The following is a 24,426-nucleotide window of genomic DNA, read 5'->3' as shown; positions in this document are numbered from 1 at the left end:
GCGGCACCATGCTCTAGACAGGGAGTCTTAAATAGTGAAGGACTGAAGAAAGCTAGCAAGAAACTGAGCAGCCAAAGGAGCAGGGGGTTCATTTGTTTCTCTCGCCTCTTGACTGTGCATGCGATGTGACTACCTGCCAGAGTTCCCGCTTTGACACTTCTCAGCGACGGACTATGACCTGGAATCGTAAGACAAGTAAACCCTTTGCTCCCCTAGGCTGCTTGGGGTCAAGGCATTTTAAACACAACAAAGGAAAGGAAACCGGAATGGTAAAAAAACCAGAAGTGTATCCGAAACAATCAACGGTTATCGATGGCTTCACTGACGACACTGTGAGCAGAGGCAGGCAGCCACCTGGGCCTGTTACTTCTCCACAAGCAAAGATGGTTTCCTATCTGCCAGGGCACTAGCTGTGGTGACCTTTTAGATGCTAAGCGCCATGGCTGTAATTGTTTAACCTCGCTGTTTCCCTGGACTAATGTCCCGGAGGGCGGTGACACAGAGGCTGTCCCTGTGTGCATCCTCTGCAGAGCAACTGCCGTGCTCCCTGTCCAAGGAAAGAAGGGGGAGGACAGCTGGGGGGGCGTGGCAGCAAGGAGGAGTGGAGGGAGGAAGGCAGGTGAACACAGAGCGCTGCTGGCCTGCTGAGCTGAGGGTACAGGAGGAGCTGTGACATACAGAAGTCTCATAGGTGCCTCACCCTATCCCACTCAGAGGCTTTGGACTTCTACCTGGCCTTCAGGTCCCCCACACCAAGGGCCCTGGGTGTCCACTCCTGGCTTACCGGACTGCAGGTCCTCGTAGTCTTTGATGTCATTGCCGGGCGTCTGCTCCACCAGCTGCTCCAGCTGCCTGTCCGTCAGATACTGAACTTCATCTCCCAGACTGCGGCGTTGCTGCTCGGCCAGCACGGCCTCCTGTAGGCTGATGTAGCTCCTGGGGATCTGGGTGCAGGCAGGGCAAGGCTCAGGCCCTCAGGTCCAAGAGGTGCTGCCTCCATCAACACTCCCCACCACCCCACTGTCTGGTTCTAGGGCCAGAGGACATGTTTTTTTCTTTTCTTTTCTTTCTTTTTTTTTTTTTTACACAGGATGAGAACAGTAAAATGGAGTCAGAGCAGGGTGACAACAGACTTAGTAATGCCAGGACTATTGTGATAGGCCAATGACCCTGCTACTGGCTTTAAATACAGATATGTGTATGTATATACATACACATATATGTATATATGTACATACACATATCTGTATTTAAATATATATCTGTATATACATACATACACATATATATCTATACATATATATCTATATATATCTGTATACACACACATATATATGTACACACACACACACACACACACACACATATATATACATATACCTTACAGCAAATAACTGTAAGGGTGGTAGTTGGATCCCAGCAGTTGGGAATGGGACCCTCTGGTCTAACTGAATGAGGGGATACTTACCAGCCTGCCAGCGAGTTTCTGACAGCCAATAGTGCTGCCCACATCCTTCATGTTGCACGTGACGTGGAAAATCAGTTGCCGCAGCCCCTCCTGCCCTTCCAGGTTCTTGCAGGAGATCTCACTGTGTGTGCACAAAGACACTGGGGCTTAATCAACACACCACTTCTTTGTTTGGGGCATGTAGCATCCCTGTTTCCCTGGGGGTTTGTCCCAAATGCCGACAAGTCATTAAAGAGAGAACAGGAAGGTTCTTGGGGATCTGCTCTGTGTATAGCCCTATGCGGGGGTCCAACAATATTGTCACCTGGGTCTGCCTTCCCAATATGCTGAGTTCACTGAGGAAAAGTGAGGTATTGGGACTCCCAAGGGTGCTAGCTGGGAAAGAGGCTGTGACTGAACCAGCCAGAACTCCTGGTCTTAAAAACCCTTCCAAATCTTTCTTGGGGCATACCAGGAGTCCCCCAAATCCTGCTGCTGCATTCTGAGGCAGACTGACAGGCCATCCTGACCTGAACAACACCTGTACTCACACCGTTCCTCCCCGAGTGAGGGGATCCTAGAGTAGCCGCACCAACGCGCGTTCTACTCTGATCGGGGAGCCTTGTTTTCTTAACTAAGCCTCAGGTTCACGGTCCTGAAAAATGAGGACCCATGAGTGCCCGAGGCTTGACAGTGTGATGGCGACGGACAAGAGGTAAATTGAGTGACCCACCCAGAGTGGCTAGTCTTATCTGCACCAAGCCTGCCCCCCTTCACACTCCGCAGCCGCTTTCAGACTTAACAGCTGCTTTCTGATCTACTTGGGTCTAGTGCAAGGACTGGGAGAGGGGGAGGGGGAGGGGGAGAGGGAAGGGGAGGGGGAGATGGAGAGGGAGGAGAGGGGGAGAGGGAGGGGGAGGGAAGGGGGAGGGGGAGAGGGAGAGGGAGAGAGGTATCTGTCCACCATTCTGAAAATACTGTCATGTCCCTTTGTTCCATGAGAGCTGTGTGATCTTGGTACTAGCCCTGAGTGGAGGAGACCCCAGAAAGGACGCACAGGTCGGGTGCCTTGAGGCTCCATCCCCTAGTCATCAAGGGGACCATGCTCTGCTCTGGGTACCACCCCCGGTCCAGAGGAGCCTGGCTCATCCCCAGGACAGATGTCAGGCGATTCGGGGTCTTGGTGAACAGAGCACACGTGGCAGCGCCGGCAGCAGCCCTAGGCAGGCGACACTCACTGCAAGTGTTTGAACGTGATGTCCGGGAAGCCCGTAGCCCTGGACCCTGACGGCGAGCGGCAGAGTGCCAGCACGTAGGCCCGCAGCGTCGCAATCCTCTCCACTCGGAATTTGGCTTCGATCAGGTCCAGGTGTGTCCCCACCACTAGCACAACAGCATTTGGGGCCTTGGCCTGTAACAGAGAACCCCACAGCTGAGTCCTGTGTCCCGACCTCCCCACCCCCAATAAAGAGTGGGAAACACAGTTTCCTCAGTGTGCAAATGTGCCAACCCTGGACGTTAGTGGCCCACACTCAGCCACCATCCTGTGGACTTGAATGCTATGGGCCAGTTAGGAACTGAGATGCCCTATGGCCCACTCCATGCTGTTTAGCCCATGAAGAAGGATGTCTGCTCCTTCTAACCACCTGAGGGAGAGGCCTATGCCAGGCCAGCGGCATCTTTACCCTGGGAGGCAGTGCTGCCTGCCTTGCATGCGTGGGGCTATTCTGGGCCCTAAGGCCCAGGAGGCCTCTGAGTTCTCGGTGTGAAAATCAAGCAAGGCCGTGATTTGGGGCCCTCTGGGAGAACCCTTCAATAAGAATAGTGTTTCTCCCATGCACCATCTCTTCGTTCTTAATCCACACCAGAACCCTGGGGTGCTGGGTTCTGAGCACTAGAAGGCCGAGATGGGGGCTCCTCACCTCAATGTTGAGCAGCCAGAACTGGAGGTTGGCCACGGCTTCCTCCCCCAGTGCCAGGTTCCAGACCACCACATACAGGGCCTTGTCCGTGAAGAAGCACTGGTTGACGGTGGCCATGCTGGCTGGACCCCCGATGTCCCAGACGTTGAACTCCACAGATTCAACCTACTTGAGCAACAAGGCACAGATGGGGGCGCATTTGAGTGACCCACGGGGTGAGCAGACTACAAGAAAATTTACAACTTGGAATGCGCCTGGAAAAGACATGGTCGTGGAAAAGTTCCAGACTCCAGTGTGTCTAAATTAGCAATCCTGGCAAGGGAAAAGAGGCCAGCGGCCCAAAGGTATATTCTGGGGGCTTCTATTTGCTGGTAACAGAGTGGGCATCCAGGAAGATTATGGCCTGTTGGGTTGGTTCTCTTAGGCTCTCTACAGTTGGGAGACATCTGGTGGCAGGAGGCGCCCCCCACTTTGACATCATGGCTCCCACCCTCTCTGTGCAAGGGCCAAACGGAGGAGGCTTGTGTAGGTCAAAGGTTAGGGACCACCAACAAGGCTGGGAAACCCCCCTGACATGAGACTCCAACAACAGGAACCGGGCTGCCAGGAAGACCGTGGAAGCAGTTTCTCTATTACTGCGTGAGCTCAGAGCTGGCCTAGAAGCTGAGCCGAGGCTGCAGGGAGCTGTCGCCAGCATTCATTTCCATGAGGCAGCATTTGACCTCCAAGACACAGACAGCGTGCTGACCTGGTTTTGTACAAAGATGAAAGCAGACAGCTGTTCTCGGCCAGCTAAAGGTCAGCTGCACAGGGCGGGGTGGGCCTCGGCGCTCACAAGAGCCGCAGTGGCTTTCGAGTGAAGGTGGTTTCGTGCCCGCCACCCCTCGAGCCTGGGCACCCACCCGCTGAAGAACAGCTGGGAGCAAGAGTGAACTGAGTCATCCTCAAAACAGCAAAGCCAAGGGGGACTGTAGAAAATTCTGGTTATTTTTGAGAACCTTCAGACGTGAGTCAGAGTCCCTCCCTGTCTGTTCTGTGTGGGCCTGGTATTCATTATCTCAGTTCGGAGCCCAACAGGCAGGACCCTGCTCTTATTGTTATTTATCTTTGGTGCTTGGGACTGAATTCACGGCCTTGCAATGGTCGTCACAAGCTGCCCCGCCGATGTGCACTTCTAGCCCCAAGGGTCCCATCCTAGGAGCACCAGCTCTGAGTGTGTTCGCTTACACCCTCGGGAGGCTCCAGTTCTCAGACTGGATTTCCCTGATTTGTGAAGAGGGTTTTATGTGGAAAAACTCTGCCATCAGACTTAGCTCTCATTGTGCGGGGCTTGGACCCAGCCTCTCTGCTTTCTACCCCGTAAGCCCTTTCTCCACCTCGGATCCTTGACTTAGCACAGCGAGGCAGAAACACAAACACAGCCGATGAGGAGGACATTGTCTGGCACTCGGGGCTCAGGGCAAACCCACTTTACGTGCGTTCTATGAATGGGGTGCTCTTACGGTTTGAATTAGAAATGTATGCTGAGGCTTATGTCTTGAACACTTGGTGCCCTGCATTAGGACATTCTAGAGACCTAGGAAGGTGAGACTTAGATGGGAGAAGTAGGTCACTGGAGTGTATTATCCTAGCCACTTCCTGTCACTCCCTGCTTCCTGTCCCCCACGAAGTGGACAGCTGTTCTCATCACACACATCAGCCATCATGATGCTCGGTTCAACAGAAGGGGCCCAGCAACTGTGGAATGAGCCCTATGGGACCAAGCGCCAAAGCCATGCGCTCTCCTCTAAATCATCTCTGACAGTTACTTCGCGTTTTGGTCACAGCACACAGACATAACTAACACCAGGACCAGGCTGAGATCCCACAGGTTCTTTTCTGCTTCAAAAGGTTCAAAGAAAAGTTGATTTCCACCCGCTTGGTCCTGGACGGAAGCGAGGATAATGAACAAGCTGGTGAAGAATTCATTTTAAACAGGGCATTTGATGGAACTTTTCCAGAGTTTAAATGAAAGCAGGAATCAGGCAGGACAGGGCATTGGCTCCAGGCATACCTTGTCAGCCTTCTTTTAAGGGCGCTGAGAGATGCTGAGGTACACCGCACTGCCTGCCGTGGTACTTTGCTCTTAGCCCAAGTGGAGCCCCACCCTAGCCTGTTGGAATCTAAGTCGCTGAGGCCAGCTGAAGCCCGAGCATGTGCTCATGAAGAGCCCCGCAGGGGAATCCAGCAGACAGGCAGGGTCAAGAACCACTGGCCCAGAGCCTTGACTTCATTATGCTAGAAAAACTACAAGGTCATGGAAAGAACTGATCTGTCACTCTTGGCAAGAGCTGGCGTAGAGCAACATAGAACGTCTTGGGTCTTGGACTCAGAGTGCCCAGGGTATGGGGGCAGGGGGACGGAGAACAGCCCACAGGGAGCTCCCTCCCTCCCACTTCATGTCCACCATCCTTCACCTTGGCTTTGGAGCCTGCTGGTCTCTGGAGCTCCCACTTGGTGGTCCTGATGGTGGCCTCACTGTGTGCGACCTGAGGGGCCTTCCCGGTCTGTAAGATCTCCAGGAGGGTGGACTTGCCCTGGCGTGGGGGGCCTACGAGGATCATCTTCATTAGCTTACACTTCTCGGCTTTGCGTAGCTGGGCACGCAGGAAGGAGAGTGTGGCTTTGGGGCCTGTGAGAAATCAGAAGAAGGGACCTTAGATGATGCATAACAGGAATGAACTCACACTTCTTAGGAAGCCCGATTCCATCTTAATTTCTATGTGGTCCAAGGGAAGGTGTGGAATCTGGGAGCAGGGAGGGATGATTATAATTATCCCCAAAATTAAGTGTGGCAGTCAGGAGTGAAGGGCAATGCCCTTGCTGCCCTGATTGGCTACTTTCTTACCTAGCCATTCCCAGTCTTTTCACTGTTGGTGGCTACTGTGTTGGGGCCAGTTTCATAGCCTCTTCCCAAACTCTGAGGCTGGAGTTGGGCCCCACGGTTCATTCACCCACTAGCTCCATCCTTCAAATCTACCAAGGGAACCTGAGTCCTCTTTCTAGGGCAGTGATCGGAACAGGAGGAGGCCCTACCTTCCTTCCTGACCTCTGCAGGCACATTGCTGATGTTCAGATCTTCAATGTCCAGTTGCCAGAGGTTTCCCAGCTGGCCCAACTCAGGAGGGAGCTCTCGGAGGCCAGGATTGCTGTAGCAGACAAGTCAGCGTGAGAGACCAAGCACATGTGTGAACACATGGGCCTGCAGCTTTCACAGCCCTCCATGGTCTGCAGGGGCCGTTGCCAAGTTCTATTCCAAGCTGTGTGCCTTGGGCCTTATTCCTATATTCCATTTAGACACTAAGCCCGTTCCCCCCTGTGTCAGCAAGAGTGGGAACATTAGTTCTGTCTCCTGTGAGTCTCTACAGCTTCAAATTGAGTCCCCACCCACAACTACTTTCTCTTTTACTAAGGATACTATCATCCAGATGGCCACTACTTCCTCTTGTAACAGGCTCTCCATTTTCAACCGCAATGCAATGCTTTCTACGATGCTAAAGTTTTACCTGCAGCTTGATCCCTTGATGTGAGCTGGTATGCAGTGAAGTTCAGTGCATAAAGGGGTCAGGGACACAGCCCTCCTCTTCACTGTCCCCTGGCCAAGCAACAAACTGTGGCCACTCATCTTCCTGCCTCCACTTTCCACATCACACCCAACCAGAAAGCCTGGCTAGGCTTCTCAGTAAGCGGATGGTCCCCCTTCCACCTGGTCCCTCGCGATGTGAGTGAGGACTTCTTCACTGGGCTGCACCTGCCCTCAACATGAACTTACTTGCCCAAGTAGAGCTCTGATAAGTTCTTCAGCAGGCAGACGGACGGAGGGACTGCGTCCAGATGATTCTCATTCAGACAAAGGACCTCCAAAGATTCGCTCAGGAAAGCTGGGAACTCGAGCATGCATGCTGCCAGTGAAAGTCAAAAGATGCCGTGCTTCTGAGCTGTCCTTGACGGCTGCCATGTCCGCAGAGCATGCTGGGAAACTTACAGAGCTCATTTCCCTGACCTACCAATTCTAATTCTACAGCCATCCTTGCGTGCATACGTGACAAAGACGTAAGGACAGGGACACCCAGTGACATGTTGCTTGCAATAGCATAGAGAAAGGAGAGTGGCCTGTTCTCCATTGTTAATGTCTGCAGGGGATTTGCTAAACAATGGAGTAATGCCCAATGATGACAAAGCATGGTGCAGGTTACATGTATGTAAAGTGATGCTTCTGGAGGATTGGAAAAGCTAGGTGTAGAACTATGTCCCTAAAGGGGCTTATTACTGTGACAGAGAATATCTGCAGATAGGCCCACGCGTACTAACCCATCATGTGAGTGTAACAGGCATGCGTGCGCACACTACACACACGCGCAGACACACATATATGTATGGATGCCACACCAACTCACAGTCACATCTAGAGAAGAACTTACTAGAAAGCTAAATCCTCATTTTGTTTTAAAATATACAGCATTACCTCTTGAATGAAAGAAAAAGCTAATCAACAAAGAAACACATTATGAGGATTATGAGGCAAGTTTTTTTTTTTTTTGTAACTGTTGGTTAAGACGTTACTCTCTGGAAAACCAGTCAATTCTTTAGTATTCAAGTAAGTTCATTCATGAGGCTAATTATGAGATTACCATTAAGATCACGTCACATTTGCTGTTTCCACGGCACCCGAGGCTTTGTGCAGAGAAAGAATGTCACACAGAGCTTGGAAACACACATTAATGAGATTCAGGGGTTTAGACTACAGCAGGATCTCTGAGGGACCTTTCTCCTCTCCCCATCCCCTACCCCCACAAGCAGGGAGAATGGACAGGCTATCCCACTGGGAAGCAGGGAATCCAAGATGCTTGCGCTGTCTTAAAGCACCCTGGTGGGACTGCCAGCCACGGAGATGTAGCAGAGAAAGAAGGCAACAATCTTGTGTGAGGCTGAAATCATGTTCAGTTACCTAAATACCACTACTCCCCTCAGCACGGGCATCTCTCCCTGCATGGGGCAGCAGAACTGCATGACCTGGCCTCAGAGAACACTCTGGGGGAGACGAGGCCAGACTCGAAGACGGATGTTAAGAAAACCCTGCCCAGCTCTCTGCACTGTGGGCAGAATTCACTGCAGCTGTGGAAATAATGTTGCAGCGAGCTTGCCGAGGGGACTCTGTTCTACACTTCGTCCTGTAGAAAGATGTTCAAAAGCGCTTTCTTTCCCCTTTCGGTGAAACAGCTTCACACTTTCCTGGAGGGCATCTAGCAGGGGGAAGGTGTGCTTTTTTGCCCCTGGAGGGAACTGGAGGGAACACTGAGCAGCTGGCTGTGGGGCCAGCCAAGCCTGGTGTTTATGAAGGCTCCCTAAGTGACGGATGAGGGGCGTAAGGAGCCACTGCTCGGGACGGCGGCACCTGTCACACCCCCAGCCAAGTGCTAAAAACTGTGGCAACTAGGTTGAGAGAACACAGCTAGAGGTATTTATGAACTGTTATTTATTCATAAATAATTTATGACTCCACTCGTCTGAATTTTACCGTAAAAAACGGCCATCCAAATTATTTTTGGACACGGCAACGGCACAAATAGGACTGCATGAATGTACGGAAACCTCCCTGGAAGCTAACTGTCCATCCGCAAACAAGCTGTCTTTTATAGATGCTTCTTTACCCCAGGTCAACCGCCCTGAGAGAAGAACCCTTCTGGGGAGCAGGGTTGGCAAGGGCATCTTGCCTACACTTCACTCACGGGTGGCCCTCACAATTCCAGATGCAACTGAAAACCCAGGAGGCCTTTGTCATCGACCAGGGCCACGATGCCTCCTGCCACCAGGTCTTTGAAGCTGTGGCCTTCTCATCTGGCTACCAGGTCAGTCTGGTGACTTCTCACTGCGCAGCCTGACCTTTCAATGCAGCAGTTTCTATGGGTTGGGCCTAGCCCCACTAAGCAACTGGTCTACCTTCCAGTGCCATCGCCTTGGTCCCCAGAAGGATCCCACATGCTTGAACGGAAGACAGAGCACACGAGTGGCCTCCAGCAAGTTGCTCAAGTGGCCAAGACTGTTCCCAGCCTATGGTCTTGTCCATTGTCCCACTTGGCACTAGGGAAAATATGGTATTCATTTCTCTTTCTTTCCAAGTGAAACCCTTACGTCTGTACTCAATGTCCCGAGGCTGAGGGGCCTTCATTTAAAAAGGGACCAGCTGGACTGAGAGGGGTGCCTTAGTGGCAGGGTGCTTGCCCAGCATGCCCAAAGTCTTGGGTCCTATACTCAAATGCAGAAGAACATAAAACAGAAAGGCCCATTTATGAAAACTCATAAACTGTATTTATACCCTATTAGCATGGCAACAGGTCTCTGTATCTGTCTCCTGGCTGTCTAAATTTATTTTTAAAACATTTATTATATTTTTTTGCCATTTTTTCTATGGAGTTGCCATGTTCACATATATTCATACATACATTCATGAATATATATGAATACATTGTAAGTATTCTTTATATATTAGAGACTTGTGTGCCAATCTATGTCATAGTGACTTCTGTGGGAAGTAGTCTCAGCAGTTTGTAGAAAGCCTTTGTCTATAATATCGTTCACCTCTCGCCACCTGTTCTGGGCATATCAAAGCCTTCAAGCTAGAGAAGGAAGTGGCAGTCTGTTTAACATGACCTACGAACGATGGAATAGCATCCTGATGGATATTCTGTACGTGTAGTTGGTCTTAGAGTCTTAGATTTGGATCAAAAGTTGATCTCACAGAAGGGGAGACTAGAATGGCAGTTAGCAGAGAATGAGGGGGTGCAGGGGTGAAGGAGGGAGAGAGGATGGATGCTGGGTGTAGGGATGCCACATGGCAGACAGGAAGAAGGACCTCTGGTGTCTATACCACAGCAGGACAACCGCATTGGACAAAAACTGACTGTATATTTCAAAATTGCTAGCAGAGAGGATGTTCAATGTTTCTCACACAGTGAAATAGGAAATGCCAGTCTGAGGTGAGGGAGACGCCAGTGGTGTCTGGTCTGATCACTGATACATTGTGTCCTAGAAATGCACACAGTTACTACTTGACAGCTGCAAATCAAATAAAGGAGATGACTCAGTCTGTAAAATATCTGCTTCGCAAGGACCTGAGTTCAATTCCCAGAACCCACTTCTCAGTCCCTGCAAAAAACAAAACAAAACAAAACAAAAACAAAAACAAAACCAAAAAAACAAACCCACATGTGTGAGACATGCTTGTAATCCCAGAGCTGGAGAAACGGAGGCAGGTGAATCCCTGGGACTTGAAGGCCAGCCAGCCTCACCTACTTGTTGAGTTCTAAGCTAGTGAGAGACCCTGTCAGCACCCACTTACACACAAACACACACACAAAAAGGAGAATGGCACCTGAGGGATGACATCTGAGGTTGTTGTCTGGGGTCCACATATTTACACAGACACACACATACAGAGACATACAAACAGAAACATAGAGATGCACAGACATACACATATACAGACACACACACATATACGGACACATATACACACACAAATAGACACACAGACACACATACATAGACACACACACACATATACAGACAGACACACACACATATACAGACAGACACACACACATATACCAACAGACACACACAGAAACACACAGACACACACACACCCCTATCTCTATTATAGTCAAAGAATAAGACTAAGTTAGCACTTTGAGGGTAAAGTGGAGGGCCGATTGTTTGCCACAGGGCAGGGTTTCCCTGAAGAACAAAAAGTCTTTCCCGAGGAATTCCCCACACAGCACCGGCGATGTGAGGAACAATAACATAAATTCCATGGAAAGTTCTACTTTTGAAGCCCCAGGAAGACCTTGGGCCCTCTGCCACACTTCAGCCTGTGAGCTAGTGTGCCTGTAGCCTCCAAAGAACCTCAGGAGATGTCATAAGACAGTAAGAAGGACTGGATAGTGATGGTCCTGCCGCCAGAGGTGAACTCCCACAATCTGTGTGGAAGCCTGGCTCTATCTCAGGAGCCCGAACTAGTCCGGAAACAATAAGCATGCGCAGAAGCCGTGCCCCCTCAGTCTGGAGACGGGACCTTTGGGAAGAAGCAGTTAGGTTTAGGTAGGGTCACACGGGTGGGCTCTTCCTGATGGAAGAATCCTGTTAGCGGAGACTGTCCGCCATGTGTGGGTGGAGTGGGTGTGAGAGGTGGCTTTTGGCGAGGTAGAAAACCTGATTTTCCTACCTGACCATGGGTGCACTCTGAAATGGCTTCCAGCCCCTAGAAGAGCGAGGAGGAAGTAGCATCTATTGTGTTAGCCACTGATCTGTGATGACTGAGGTACACGGGGAGCCTTGGTTTCCTCGTGTGCAACACAGATGGCGTTGCCTCTCTCCCATGAGGACGGAGATCCCTGTGCCTGTAGTTTAGGGCGGCTCTCTGTATGCGGTAGATAGCTTGCTATTAGCATGGCTTGGGCTCCAGGTGGGGAGGCAGGGCCGCAAGCACGCGCCCAAATAACATGTTGACATCATTTACTTCCTGGCTGACCTCTGACATTCCAACTGGGAAAGGGAAGGAAAATCCCAGCATCTGACAGGGATACAAGGCTACCCTGCCTTGCCTCCTCTCTAGGATCCCACGGTCTCCCCAGCCCAGCACACACCTGAGTCAGTTCCTGAACGCTGGCGCCCTCTGGTGGTGAACAGGGAGATCCGCTTTGTTTTAAGCCCATCTTCGTTTCTGTGGAGGGGGAAAAAAAGAATCCTCAGAAACTTGAGGTCAGCATGTCAACAACGTGGAGTCTATTAGCTCTGTCTATATAACACAGAACCATGGTGACGGCAGCAGACTCTATCAGCAGGGGCGTGGCATTCTGGCAGGTTATACGAGGGAGTTCAGGGGTCTTCTAGAAGGAGCAATTAGAAAGGATCATCTAACTGCTATGGCCATTAGCCTCACATTCTCAGACTTTCCAGCTTCAAGCAGGTGCAAGCACTTCTGTAGGGGGCATTCTGTTGGCTGCGCACTGTCCACTGTCTACTGTCCCCAAGGAAGCTAGCTTTGGGTGTGCGCTCTGCTGAGATGTTTTAGGGTAACCTCCAGCCAACGACCCCAAGGGCCTGCTCTCTCCAGGGCTGTCTTCAACCTTTCACCTTTTATTCCACTTATGAACACATTAATGGCTAGATTTATAGTTGGTTTTATTACTTGGTAAGGATTTATAGGCTTCTAGTCTAGGCTGCAGTGAGACATGTTCAGCAGTGAGTAAGAATCAGATGGACGGTCCCGCTCACGGGCTGCACGATGTCCCCGGAGTCCCTAGCTCAGGATTTTGGCATCTGGAATGCATATTGAGACTCTGTTGTGTATGTACCTACTTCCTCTGAATGGGAACATTCCCTCCTGGAGGGAAGAGGAAACTTCTAAGACATAGGAAGCTTGGGAAAGTCATACCGTTCACAAGCCCCAACCTTCACAGGTCATATAATGAATCATAGCTGCCGTGGAAGAGGAGACTCTGGTGGAGCTGCCTGCAAGGTGGGCAGGATGCAGCTTTGGGAGGTGACACCTATGCTTGGGGTGAGACGGTGCTGCTGAGTCACCTAGGGTCCGCAAAGTAACCCCGACACGCTCATCGATACTTGGGTAGGATTGCTTCTGTCGTCTGTTATCAGTGTCCATGTGGAGGAAAGATGTTAGGTCATTTCTCACCAGAAAAGGCCATACAGTAATTCCTCCATCCTAAAGTTTAAATCCAGATCCCTCCCAAAGCCTGGCTGTGTGAGCACCAGTGTAGTGTACTGAAAGGAGAACATTCCAGACCTGACCTCAGGGCTATTGTCAGTCAAAGCTCAGGTGTGCTAAAAATGTGGCCTGAAATTGTCCTTGGACTGTGTGGGTGGGGCCGTGTGACACACACATAAGCCCTGTGTTTAGTTTGGGTCCCAACCCAGGATATCTGGGATACACACAAATACTCAAAAACTCCCAAAGACATCGACAATCTGAAACCCTTCTGATCCCCAGCATTTTTGGAAAAAAAAAAAAAAAAGGACACTCGACAGGTAGGGTCTTTAAAGAAGTGATGGCGTTGACAAGCTCATTAGGATGGACCCTAGTCTAATACGACTGGTGCCCACGAGCTAAGAGCAAAGAGGACAATGATGAGGATGTACAGGGACGGCCACTTTAACAAGCAAAGGACTGTGGTCTCAGGAGGCAGCAGATACGGTGATGCCCTGCTCATTAATGGTGAGCAACTATTTTGTTCCAGAACCTTCATTCCTGCCTGAGTGGGATACAGCAGCCTGGGACTCAGCCATCTCCTGCTCAGCTGCAGGGGAGCATACATCTGGGGGCATGGGGACCCCTATCTGTGGTTCTATCGGTACACTCGGGGTAAAGGAGCCCCCTGCTGGTAGACTGTGGGGCCACCGGCAGTGGGACCAGGATTTATCCCTACTGCTTGTACTGGCTTTTTGGATCCCATTCTCTTTGGAGGGATACCTTGCTCAGCCTAGATATAGTGGGAAGGGCCGTAGTTCTTTCTCAAAGCAATGCCCTAGACTTTGTTGACTTCCCATGGGAAGCCTTACCCTCTCTGAGGAGTGGATGGGGTGTAGGGTGTGGGAAGGTGGAGGGAACAGGAACAGGGGAGGAAGTGGGAACTGGGATTGGTATGTAAAATGAGAAAAGATAGTTGGTTTTTTTTTTGTTGTTGTTAAATTAAAAATTAAAAAAGAAGTCCCCTGCTTACTTGCCAAGTTGGTTTCTGGAGAGGTCCAGGGTCTTGAGTTGTTGGCAGGTCCACTTCTCCTGAGGTGGCAGCGACAACAGCTGGTTACCTTGTAACCTCAAGAACATGAGGGCCTGAAGGCGGGAGGAGAGAGGAAAGGATGGCATCAGCCATGAAAGGGAGGAGAAGGAGCGAGAAGTCAGTCTGCTCTCTGTCAACACGCAGCCAGCCAATCGCAGCCTCTTTCTCTTTACGAAACTGCCCACATAGTTTCAAACAGAGAAGATGACAATACATTTAGACTTTCCCTCAAGGTCAATGAGAACTGCACAATAGAAGGGGTCTAAGCACATCCTGAGGTCAAAGGTTCTTAAGAGTCATGGTTAGTGGGTACCTGCCTGCAGTACACAGGGTACCACTGGACGTTGTGTGATGCTAGCTACCTGATACCTCTTGGTGACGTCCCCCTTGGGTGGTCCTCAGAGAGAGGCAACAAGACCATGGGTGGTCTGCCTTCACCACCACCTCAGAGGTCCAGCATGGGCTCTTCGGGGTTTTCACAAAGGCAGTTCATCCCCGTGCCTTGTTGTACGCAGGCCCACTGGGGCCCATACTCACTTGGAGGATGTCTTTCCTTAGTGAGAGCTGCAGAGACACACCCTGGCTCTTCTCGATGACATTATCCCAGGCCCACCTACAACCACGTGACCCAAGAGGGCCACCACACTGCTGGACCACATTGGGCCCTTCACATGTTTTGTGTCCCCTTTGTAGAAGGGCTGCTGCCATGGCCCACTCTTAGGACCTGGATGGTTGTCACTCTCTGCATTTCTAGGAAAGCCTCCCCCAAGTGACTAGCCCAGGGCTTGGGCTGAGATGTGAAAGCCTGCCCAGTCCCCAATCTGGAGACAAGGGAAAACAGCAGTGCCGCGGAACACAGGGTGAGATTCCACAAGGCCCTGTTCTCGCCTGCTAGCCAAGCTATACTGCAAGGTGTTGGTGTGAGGGGTGGATTCAGAATGGGGAGACAGTGAATGGTAAGAATCCCTCTGGGGTCCCAGTGACATTGACATGGGTCCTAGTCAGCCGCACTCTTATTTCCCCAGATGTGAATACATGTGGGTCCCTTTCTATGTCCCATGTTTGCTTACGGGTCTATAACTTGATAGCCCCTCTTTCAGATATATGCATGTGGAAAGGACCTTTGATCTTTGGCATTCTGCATGATCTGAGCAGCCGGCCTAGGAAGAGTAGGGGCTGCATGTGTGTGTTCAAACATAGTCACCTTTCCCAGGTAATGTGGCCTGTGGCTGCACCATGAGGTCCTCCAGGGAGAGCCCCAATGCTTTTGGTGAGCAGTTAGCAATCCCTTGTTCTGGGATTAGCCCAGGGCCCTCCAGCCTGCCTGAAGACCCTGTGTAGGCAGCAGGAGAGTAGCAGGTAGAGTCTCCTCCTGGAGTTTGTGGTGCTCAGTGGGGTCTTTAGGGGTGGGGGAGATGTGCCAGGGGCAGACGGAGTCAAAGCTTCAATGTGAAGCCAGGGGCTGTAGCTCATCGGTACAGAGTGCTTTCGAGCTATGCACGAGGCTCCCAGGACAACCAAAAGCCCGACAAAAGTTCCATAATAAAATCAAGCCCTGGGGGTTGCTCTTTTGTATCTGAAACACTCCCTAAAGGTCCATGGGTTAAACAAACAAACAATAATGGTGGACACTTATGTCCCTCAGAGCTACTGGGAGGTGGTGGACCCTTTAGAACCCAGGCCTGATGGGAGGTGTTCTGCTCATTGCTGGTGAGGAGGATATCGGGGCTGCACCTCTTCTGTTTCCCCTTCAGTCCAAGTCCTGGCTGAGGGGTGAAGAGCTTTGCTCTACCATCGTGCATTGCTTCACCACAGGCCCCCAAATCACCGGTTGGTTCCCTGATGGCTGTGTCTATGGCCCGACCTTGAGACAAGACAAGCCCTTTTCACATTTAAGTTGATTATCTCAAGATGTTTGTTATAGTAATGGAAAGCAACTAGCTTGGAGGGTGGGGGTACAAGCCCTTCCCCAGCACAGCTGGCTCCATGGTGACCGGTCCCCTCGCACCCCTTTGCTCAAGACCGCGCATGTTTTTGATAGGCGAACTTATCCCTCACTTTTTTTTCCCTTGTGTGTTTCACAAACTTGGAAACAGCCCAGAGATTCCCCGCGGCCCAGAGTGATTTTTCTTACCCACGCTGACAATGAGGAATGAAGTGCGACGGTACTCACGTCAAGCTGGAAAAGCCCGAGGGGGACCTCTTTCAGGGCGTTCTCGGAGAAATCCACATCCTTGAGGTGGTTTTTCCAAAAGACAGCCATTTTGTCTGGCAGCGATTCCAGGGCGTTTCTGGAAGCTTTGCAGCATCTCTAGGCGTTTGAGGAGAGAGGGAGACCAGTGAGTAGTTTTCCAAGTGTGGCGCTGCCTAGACGTCGGCTTGTCAATTTGAGGTCAGAAATGAGGCGGCCAGGCAGGGCTCTGGGATCACGGTGCGGGGTGAGGGGAAGGCTTCAAGGGAGCAGGAATAGTTTCCTTGTGGGAGACAGAGGTAGCTCATAGTTTTTTCCCCCCCTCGTCACTATCCGGCCCATTGTCCTGGGAAATAGCAGGCTGATTCAGAGCCTTGCTCTCGGGAGACACTGTTTTCCCCACACATATGGTCAAACTAGAAATGCTTACTCTTGTGCTGGAGAATGTCCTGGTGGGAAACCAACGGCAACAAAGCACAAATATTCCTTATGTTATTCATCTGCTTGGACTAGCCAGCTTCCCAAGGAAAAAGAACCTCATTTAGCCAGCATGCGACTCCTGCTTCTTCTCATTTCTTAATGCACCAAGAACTGCACCCCGCTTTGGCATTTGTGTTTGAATGTATGATGTGTCAGGTTTGTGTGTGTATACACAGGCATGTAGAGGTCAAAGGTTAATGCTGGTGTCTTCTCCAGTAGCTCTCCATCTTTCTTTCTTTTTAAATTTTGAGACTGGGTCTCTTACTGACGCTGGAGCTCCTCAGTTGCCTGGACAGGCTGCCCTCGTAGCAGGGACCCTCATAGCCCCACCTCTGGTTGCCGGGATTACAGGCACATGGTGACTTGCCTGGATTTTTAGAAAATGCATGTGACACGTGATCTGTATGTCTGTGTGCTCACATGTATGAATGCATGCATGTGTACACATGTGTGCATGTGAAGACCAGGGGTTGATGGCAGGTGTCTTCTTAGATTGCTCTTCGTCTTATATACTGAGGCAGGTTCTCTCACTTGAACTTATCGGAGTTTATAAATAATGGTTGGTCTAGCGGGTCGGCTTGCCCCAGAGATCCTGTCTTTGTTTCTTGGGCACTGGGAACCTAAACTCAGTCCGTTATACCTGCAAACCAAGCACTTTCCCTACTGAGCCATCTCTCCAGACCCACATATGACTTTTTTTATGTGGATTCTTGGGGATCCAATTCAAGTCCTCACGTTTGTGTGGCAGGCACTTTACCAAATGAGCCAGCTCCTCACCCCTTGTCTCAACCTGTGTCAGGGTGCAAGCTGCTCTGTAGTGGCTACTGTGTGCCCCGAATTCCAGACCCAGGAGGACTGGCTTACAGCTGTTACTGCTGAGGACACAGCCCGACTGAGCGCCGTGGGCCTCGTGACACTCGTGACCCACAGCACGACCCCAAAGAGAGCGTGTGGGGAATGCCAAACAGACTCAACTGTGGCTTTCCTGATACAAACCAAAGGGCAGGACCAGGGATCGGGAAAGTTCTTCAGGTTGTTTCTGGAGACGTTCAGGTAGCTGAGCGACTTGAAGGAGTGCATGAAGAGGGCGGGGAGCTCAGTCAGCCTGTTGTCAGCCAGGTCGAGTTCCTGCAGCTTCCGCAGGCCGATCCAGTTAGTAGCTGTGAGGGAAAGAGAGAGTGAACCGTCCAAAGTGTCCCGGTCAGCACGAAAGCGGCTAATGCTACCGGGCCATCAACGCAGGCTCATACCATTTTCTTCCTCGAACAAGCGCTCCAGGTAATTCCTGGATGCAATCAGCTTTTGAAGTTTTGAGAGGTGCAAGAATCCAGGCGGAAGGTGGGACAGCTTGTTGCTGGAGATGTCGATTTCCAGTAACCTGGGGTCAGGGAGAAGGGAGTTAGGGTACCGCAATTGTACTTAATGATTTCTCTGTAAGCAAGGCACGTGCTGTCTGCCCACACAGTTTAAAAAGCAAGAGGGAATCTTGGCTTTTTATGTATTCGGTGAACTGTTATGACAATAGAATCTGACTGTGGTGGGTCCTGGTTCTTCTGAACACTCAGGGATTAAAACCTTTGCCCATACAAAGGGAACAGTGCTCTGGGGATGCTCAGCAGCCACGGAGCCACCTGCTGCGGCTTTCGGGTTCACCCACCTGACTGACCCAGGTTAAGGAGATTGCTCAGGTAACACTTGCTCTCCACACTTGTGGTTTGTAAAGCTCATTTGTGAGTCTCAAGGACTAGCCTCAAGCTCTTTCCAACATCCTTGTCTCTCACAACATTTAAACTCCCAATTTTTTTTTTAGTTCCATGTATTTACTGTGTGCATGCATGTGCTCATGTGAACCAGTGAGCCATGACCTCCACCCAGGTGGAAGTCAGAGAACAACTTCAGGAGTTAGTTGTCTCTGGCCAGTATGTAGCTTCCGGGACATCAGGTTTGACAGCAAGCGCCTTTACCCACTGCGCCATCTTCCAGCCCCAGCCTTAGCTTTTGTAGTCAGCTCAGTCCTTTCTGCAATGAAGCCTTGTACACATACACATCCTCGAGAACTTCAAGTACAGTCCTGCGATGGTTCATCATGATGGCCAAAACCTGACCAGAAACAAACTTCTGGGCATGTCTGGGAGGGATTGTCTAGATTAGGTGCGTTGAGGTGGAAGGGCCACCTTGAACGTGTGTGGCACCATTCCATGGGTGGGGTCCTAGGCTGAGTACCATTAGGTAATGATTGCTCTCTGTTTCCCAGCTACAGAGCAATGTGACCAGCTACAGCTGCAGTGTGACCAGCCACAGCTGCAGTGTGACCAGCCACAGCTGTACTGTGACCAGCCACAGGTGCAGTGTGACCAGCCACAGCTGTACTGTGACTAGCCACAGGTGCAGTGTGACCAGCCACAGCTGTACTATGACCAGCCACAGGTGTAGTGTGACCAGCAACAGCTGTACTGTGACTAGCCACAGCTGCAGTGTGACCAGCCACAGCTGTACTGTGACTAGCCACAGCTGCAGTGTGACCAGCCACAGCTGTACTGTGACCAGCCACAGGTGTAGTGTGACCAGCCACAGGTGCAGTGTGACCAGCAACAGCTGTACTGTGACTAGCCACAGCTGCAGTGTGACCAGCCACAGCTGTACTATGACCAGCCACAGGTGTAGTGTGACCAGCAACAGCTGTACTATGACTAGCCACAGGTGCAGTGTGACCAGCCACAGCTGTACTGTGACTAGCCACAGCTGCAGTGTGACCAGCCACAGCTGTACTGTGACCAGCCACAGGTGTAGTGTGACCAGCAACAGCTGTACTGTGACCAGCCACAGGTGTAGTGTGACCAGTCAGCCACCTCTGACCCTGCAGCCGTGTCTTTCCCACCACAGTGGACTGTCTCCTTCAAACTGTGAGTCAGAATAACCCTTTCTTTCTTTAAGTTGTCAGGGTGTTTAGTCACAGCAACGAGAAAAGTATTCATAGGATGTCCTTCCCCTCCCATGCCACTTCAGGGCTCAGGACTCTAGGAGAGACAGGCAGTGACCCATTGACCAGTGTTCATGTGCGGCCACATTTCCAGAGTTGACACTTCCCTCAGATCCGTTCAGTTTTTTTTTTCTAGGAGGCGGGACAAACCCTTCTACCATCCCAGGAAGTGTCTAGCCACTCTACTGTGTAGGGCACAGCTGGGTATTTTAAACAGACAGCCTTGCATGGCTGTAATGTGTTGTGACTCCTTAGCCCAGACCACCTGCTCAGACCGCTCTTGCTCATAAGGCACCAGAGGCCGTGATGCCTTGATCCTGTGAGATGTGTACGAGAGAGCAGGCCTCCCACTACCACCACAAGCTCGCTTCCCAAAATACCGAATTCAATCAAGGAAACTGCACGGGAGGGTGGCTCCAACAGGGGGGTACGGAGGGCCCTGTCCACGCTCCTGGGCCCACCTGGAGCAGATGATTTCATCGGATGACTGCACGCAGGGCAGTTCCCCCAGATGGTTGTCTGAGAGGTTCAGCTTCTTCAGGTTGATGAGTCCCCACGGGATGATGGAGGGGAGCGAAGGCAGGCAATTGGCCGAGAGGTCGAGCTCTGTGATCTGGCAGGAGATGTCTAAGAGCCAGTCGAGGTCCACCCAGGGCAACCGAAGATGGGACCACTTCACACAAAGTGCCTGGGGTTGGACAGGAAGGAACGGCAGATGAGGATGGTGAGTCTGAGCCCAAGGTGAGCCTGGGATAAATGCTCACTTGAGGCTGTGTGCCCACTTCAGCTGGAGCCCTGTCCTGAGATGCTGGAACTATGTCCACTTTGTCTCCCAAGTTCCCACCATGGTCGTTAGCACAAGGGGGTGGCTAGTTTCATCTGTACAAGTCACCTGCTCGTGGCTTCAAGTCACCCCCAGAGCATGCTGCTGGCCCTGAGAACTTCTCACAGGGGTGCAGCAAAGCAGCAATGGCTTGTGGGTACAAAGGAAGCCCACCGAGGGTCCTAACACGGTCTACAACCTCTTTTCCTGACTCATTTTGTGTGACAGAGGCAGCCATTGTCTGCACTGTGCCAGGCCACACTTTGGACTGGCTGCCTCCAGATTAAAGATCACACCAAGTGGAAATCTGGAACAATGGTCCACAACCAAAGCAAGAAACCAACTCCCTTAGCAAATATCCCAGGAGGTCAAATCGTCAGTGATAGCTACAGTAACAACTTAGTGACCAGTAACCACTTTCTTTGGTAACAGTCAGACCAGGACTGTATTGGTAACAGACAACTTCCCTACTTTTTGGCCCTGCTTCCAATCGAGCTCAACCAGAGAAAGCTAAACATGGCCCCTGCACAGATACACAGGATAAACATGGCCCCTGCACAGATACACAGGATAAACACGGCCCCTGCACAGATACACAGGATAAACACGGCCCCTGCACAGATACACAGGATAAACACGGCCCCTGCACAGATACACAGGATAAACATGGCCCCTGCACAGATACACAGGATAAACATGGCCCCTGCACAGATACACAGGATAAACATGGCCCCTGCACAGATACACAGGATAAACATGGCCCCTCCACAGATACACAGGATAAACATGGTCCCTGCACAGATACACAGGAGTCCTATTCCAGTGGTGTCTTCAGTTTCCCTGGACAATGGCATCCAGTGAGGATATGGTAGAACATCCCGTTGGCTCTGTTTTGAGGCTTAATCTGTACCCAAGCCTCTGCCACATGCAAACATCAGCCCTTTGCTGTGGCGAGCCCAAAACATGTTCCTTATTTGGCTGGTTTTTTATTTTTTATTTTAAGAGGAAGTCAGAAATCCCAGTGGTTTGCTATTGTTGGGCAGCAAATGGGTCCTGGCTAGATACGTAAGGATAAGGCTTTCCTCTGTCATCAGGTTGTTAAATAATCTAGGATTCAATTGGGTTTCTGTGGGAGAAGAAATCTGTTTTTTGGCTTGTTTGTCCAAGGCAACTGTACATCAATAACAAAAATTACAGGGCCAGAAATATAAACAAAAGTTAGTGTTTCACAAATGTAAGAACCACAGTAATTGGGAAAGGTACCAATAAGGTGGGTTGGCCTTTGCAATTGGCAGCAGCTGAGAGGTGACCACAGCTGGCCACTAGGTGGTGCTGTGTACATTGTCTTAGCTCCCTTTAGCCAAATCCTGAAACGGCGGGGTGCCTGTCCTTCCAACCTTCATCTCCCTCTTCATTCCTTGAGATGAAGACAGATGAACAGCAGAGAGAGGAGTGTTAGCGTCAGCTAATTTTGTTAGCTAAGCCACTCAGTTTTTCTGGCTTGCCTTTATATATTTTCTTCCTACTGTCTTTTTCCACCTACTTTCAACTTTTAAGTCTGGAAAAATCTAAAATTTGCCAAAGATCTGAACTAGGACCCAAGGGACCCCACAGCTGCCAAAGCAGCATCACGTTGGCTGTCTCCCAGTTCTTTCCAAACACAAAACCATAGGCCCTTGGGGCTGGGGAGGTGGCTCTGTGGTTCAGAGTACTTGTTGCTCTTGTGGAAGCCCTGAGTTTGGTTCCTAGCACACTCACAGCTGCCTGCAACTCCAGCTTTGTGGGGTCCAATGCCTCTGGATCTTAGGGCACATGTATGTATGTATATATATATATATATATATATATATATATATATATATATATCCACTGTGTGCATGTGTGCACGCATAAACACACACACACACACACACACACACACTAAAACATATTCAAAGCCCCCAAACAAAACTCTTCACTTTTTGCTGAACCATTTGTGAATGGCACAACATAGCATGTGTCCTAGTTGGGTTTCTATTGCTGTGATGAAACACCATGACCAAAGCAACTTGGAGAGGACAGGGTTCATTGGGCTTGCGCTTCCACAAAATAGTCCATCACTGGAGGAAGTCATGACAGAAACTCAAACAGGGCAGGACCCTGGATGGAGGAGCTGATGCAGAGGCCATGGAGGGATGCTGCTTACTGGCTTGCTCCCCACGGCTTGCTCAGCCTGCTTTCTTTTGTTGTTGTTTTGTTTTTCGAGACAGGGTTTTTCTGTGTAACAGTCCTAGCTGTCCTGGAACTAGCGAGCTCTTGTAGACCAGGCTGGCCTCAAACTCATGGAGATCTGGCTGCCTCGAACTCGCGAGTACTGGGATTAAAGGTGTGCGCCACCGCCCAGCCAGCCTGCCTTCTTACAGAACCAGGACCACCAGTCCAGGGACGGCACCGCCCACCATGGGCTGGGCCCTCCCCCATCAGTCACTAAAGAAAAAAAAAAGTCTTGCAGCCAGATCTTATGGAGGCATTTTCTCGGCGAAGGCTCCCTCATCTCTGTCGACTCTAGCTTGCATCACGTTGACATGAATCTAGCCAGGACCACATGCCACCCTAAACACTCTGGCACACATCTCAGTAGAACAGGAATCTTTTCATACAGAACTTTTGTTCTCCAAGCGGTGTAATAGCGGCACAAGGTTATCCAGTGCATGCTCCATGTTCAGGTATCCGTCATTGCCCCAGAAATGTATTTTTAATGTAGTTTTAAATGTATTTTTAAAACTAGGAGTTGTGTCCTTTCTTCAATCTGGAATCATTCTCATGCCTTTGGGGGTCTTCTGACTCTGTCGCTGCAATTTTCCAAATCATTCCGTCTTCACTGAATAATCTCCTATACTTGCCTGGCTAGAAGTTGCGTAAGTAAAGTAGGTGACAGTTGAGACTTAGGCTGGATACAATGTGGCGCTCTTCCCACCAAATCCCACCAGGGGGCATCAGGTACCAGGTGATTCTACCACTGGGGCCCCATTTGATCTTCAGTCAAGGTAGCGTCTACCTGATCTATGCTGGTTAAGGTCCATTTGACCCTTTGTGCCTCACAAGCACTATGCAGTGTGTGTGTGTGTGTGTGTGTGTGTGTGTGTGTGTGTGTGTGTGTGTGTGTGTGTTCTCTGTTCCTACATAATTGCTTTGACTTTGAGTGAGTTCAACATTATCAGTCGTGGCCTGCATCAATTAGTACAATGGTGGTTGTCATGTGGTGTTTCCACAAACTTCCTTCCTATGTTCACTGTCTGTCACCTTGTGTCCAGGTGCCCACCTCATGCAAGTGTCCCTTAGGACCTTGGGAGAGGCTGAAGGGGAGGGGAGAGGCAGGGAGGGGAGAGAGGAAGAATGTAGAGCTCAAGAGAAATCAATAAAAACGAAAGAAAAAGTGTCCCTTACATGAACTACCAATTCTTTAAAGTGTTTAAATTCATTATCACCACACTTTTTGTTGAATGCCCAAGTGTTCCAGCTAGCCCAGGGGGAAGTCCCTGTGAGGGTGTCTGTACTCTTTTGACTTTTTCTGGTCACTCGGGTGATGATTCCTGGCAAAACCAGACGTCCCCGTTTCCTCTGATGCTGTCCCAGGCAAGTCCTGGCCTCAGCTCTGATTCTCATTCAAGGAAAACGCTATTTAGAAACCAAGATGTGAAACATTAGGTATGCTAATCACTGCTGGGGTAGCGCCGCTTCTCTGCCTATTGGCTGGACACAGCTC

General features: G+C 50.5%; 1 protein-coding gene across 2 annotated transcripts in view; it reads right to left on the bottom strand.

Moving 5' to 3' along the window:
• Lrrk1 (leucine rich repeat kinase 1) overlaps positions 1 to 24,426 on the bottom strand; it is a 141,904-nt gene that overhangs the window by 35,008 nt on the left and 82,470 nt on the right. For both annotated transcript variants that reach the window (XM_087901569.1, XM_087901568.1), the window contains exons 7-19: positions 20,320 to 20,546; positions 18,129 to 18,256; positions 17,875 to 18,038; positions 16,381 to 16,518; positions 14,148 to 14,260; positions 12,054 to 12,130; positions 7,181 to 7,310; positions 6,445 to 6,557; positions 5,826 to 6,040; positions 3,370 to 3,534; positions 2,686 to 2,858; positions 1,469 to 1,589; positions 785 to 944 (exon numbers count right to left, since the gene is read on the bottom strand). In XM_087901569.1, coding sequence (XP_087757695.1) covers positions 785 to 944; positions 1,469 to 1,589; positions 2,686 to 2,858; positions 3,370 to 3,534; positions 5,826 to 6,040; positions 6,445 to 6,557; positions 7,181 to 7,310; positions 12,054 to 12,130; positions 14,148 to 14,260; positions 16,381 to 16,518; positions 17,875 to 18,038; positions 18,129 to 18,256; positions 20,320 to 20,546 — 1,924 coding nt within the window. The remainder of the gene's footprint in view (positions 1 to 784; positions 945 to 1,468; positions 1,590 to 2,685; positions 2,859 to 3,369; positions 3,535 to 5,825; positions 6,041 to 6,444; positions 6,558 to 7,180; positions 7,311 to 12,053; positions 12,131 to 14,147; positions 14,261 to 16,380; positions 16,519 to 17,874; positions 18,039 to 18,128; positions 18,257 to 20,319; positions 20,547 to 24,426) is intronic.

This window comes from Myodes glareolus, chromosome 24 (genome assembly GCF_982192425.1).
Source record: "Myodes glareolus chromosome 24, mMyoGla1.1, whole genome shotgun sequence".
Lineage (NCBI taxonomy): Eukaryota > Metazoa > Chordata > Mammalia > Rodentia > Cricetidae > Myodes > Myodes glareolus.
Note: the sequence above shows the minus strand (reverse complement) of the source record. Positions and strands in the feature narration are given on the sequence as shown.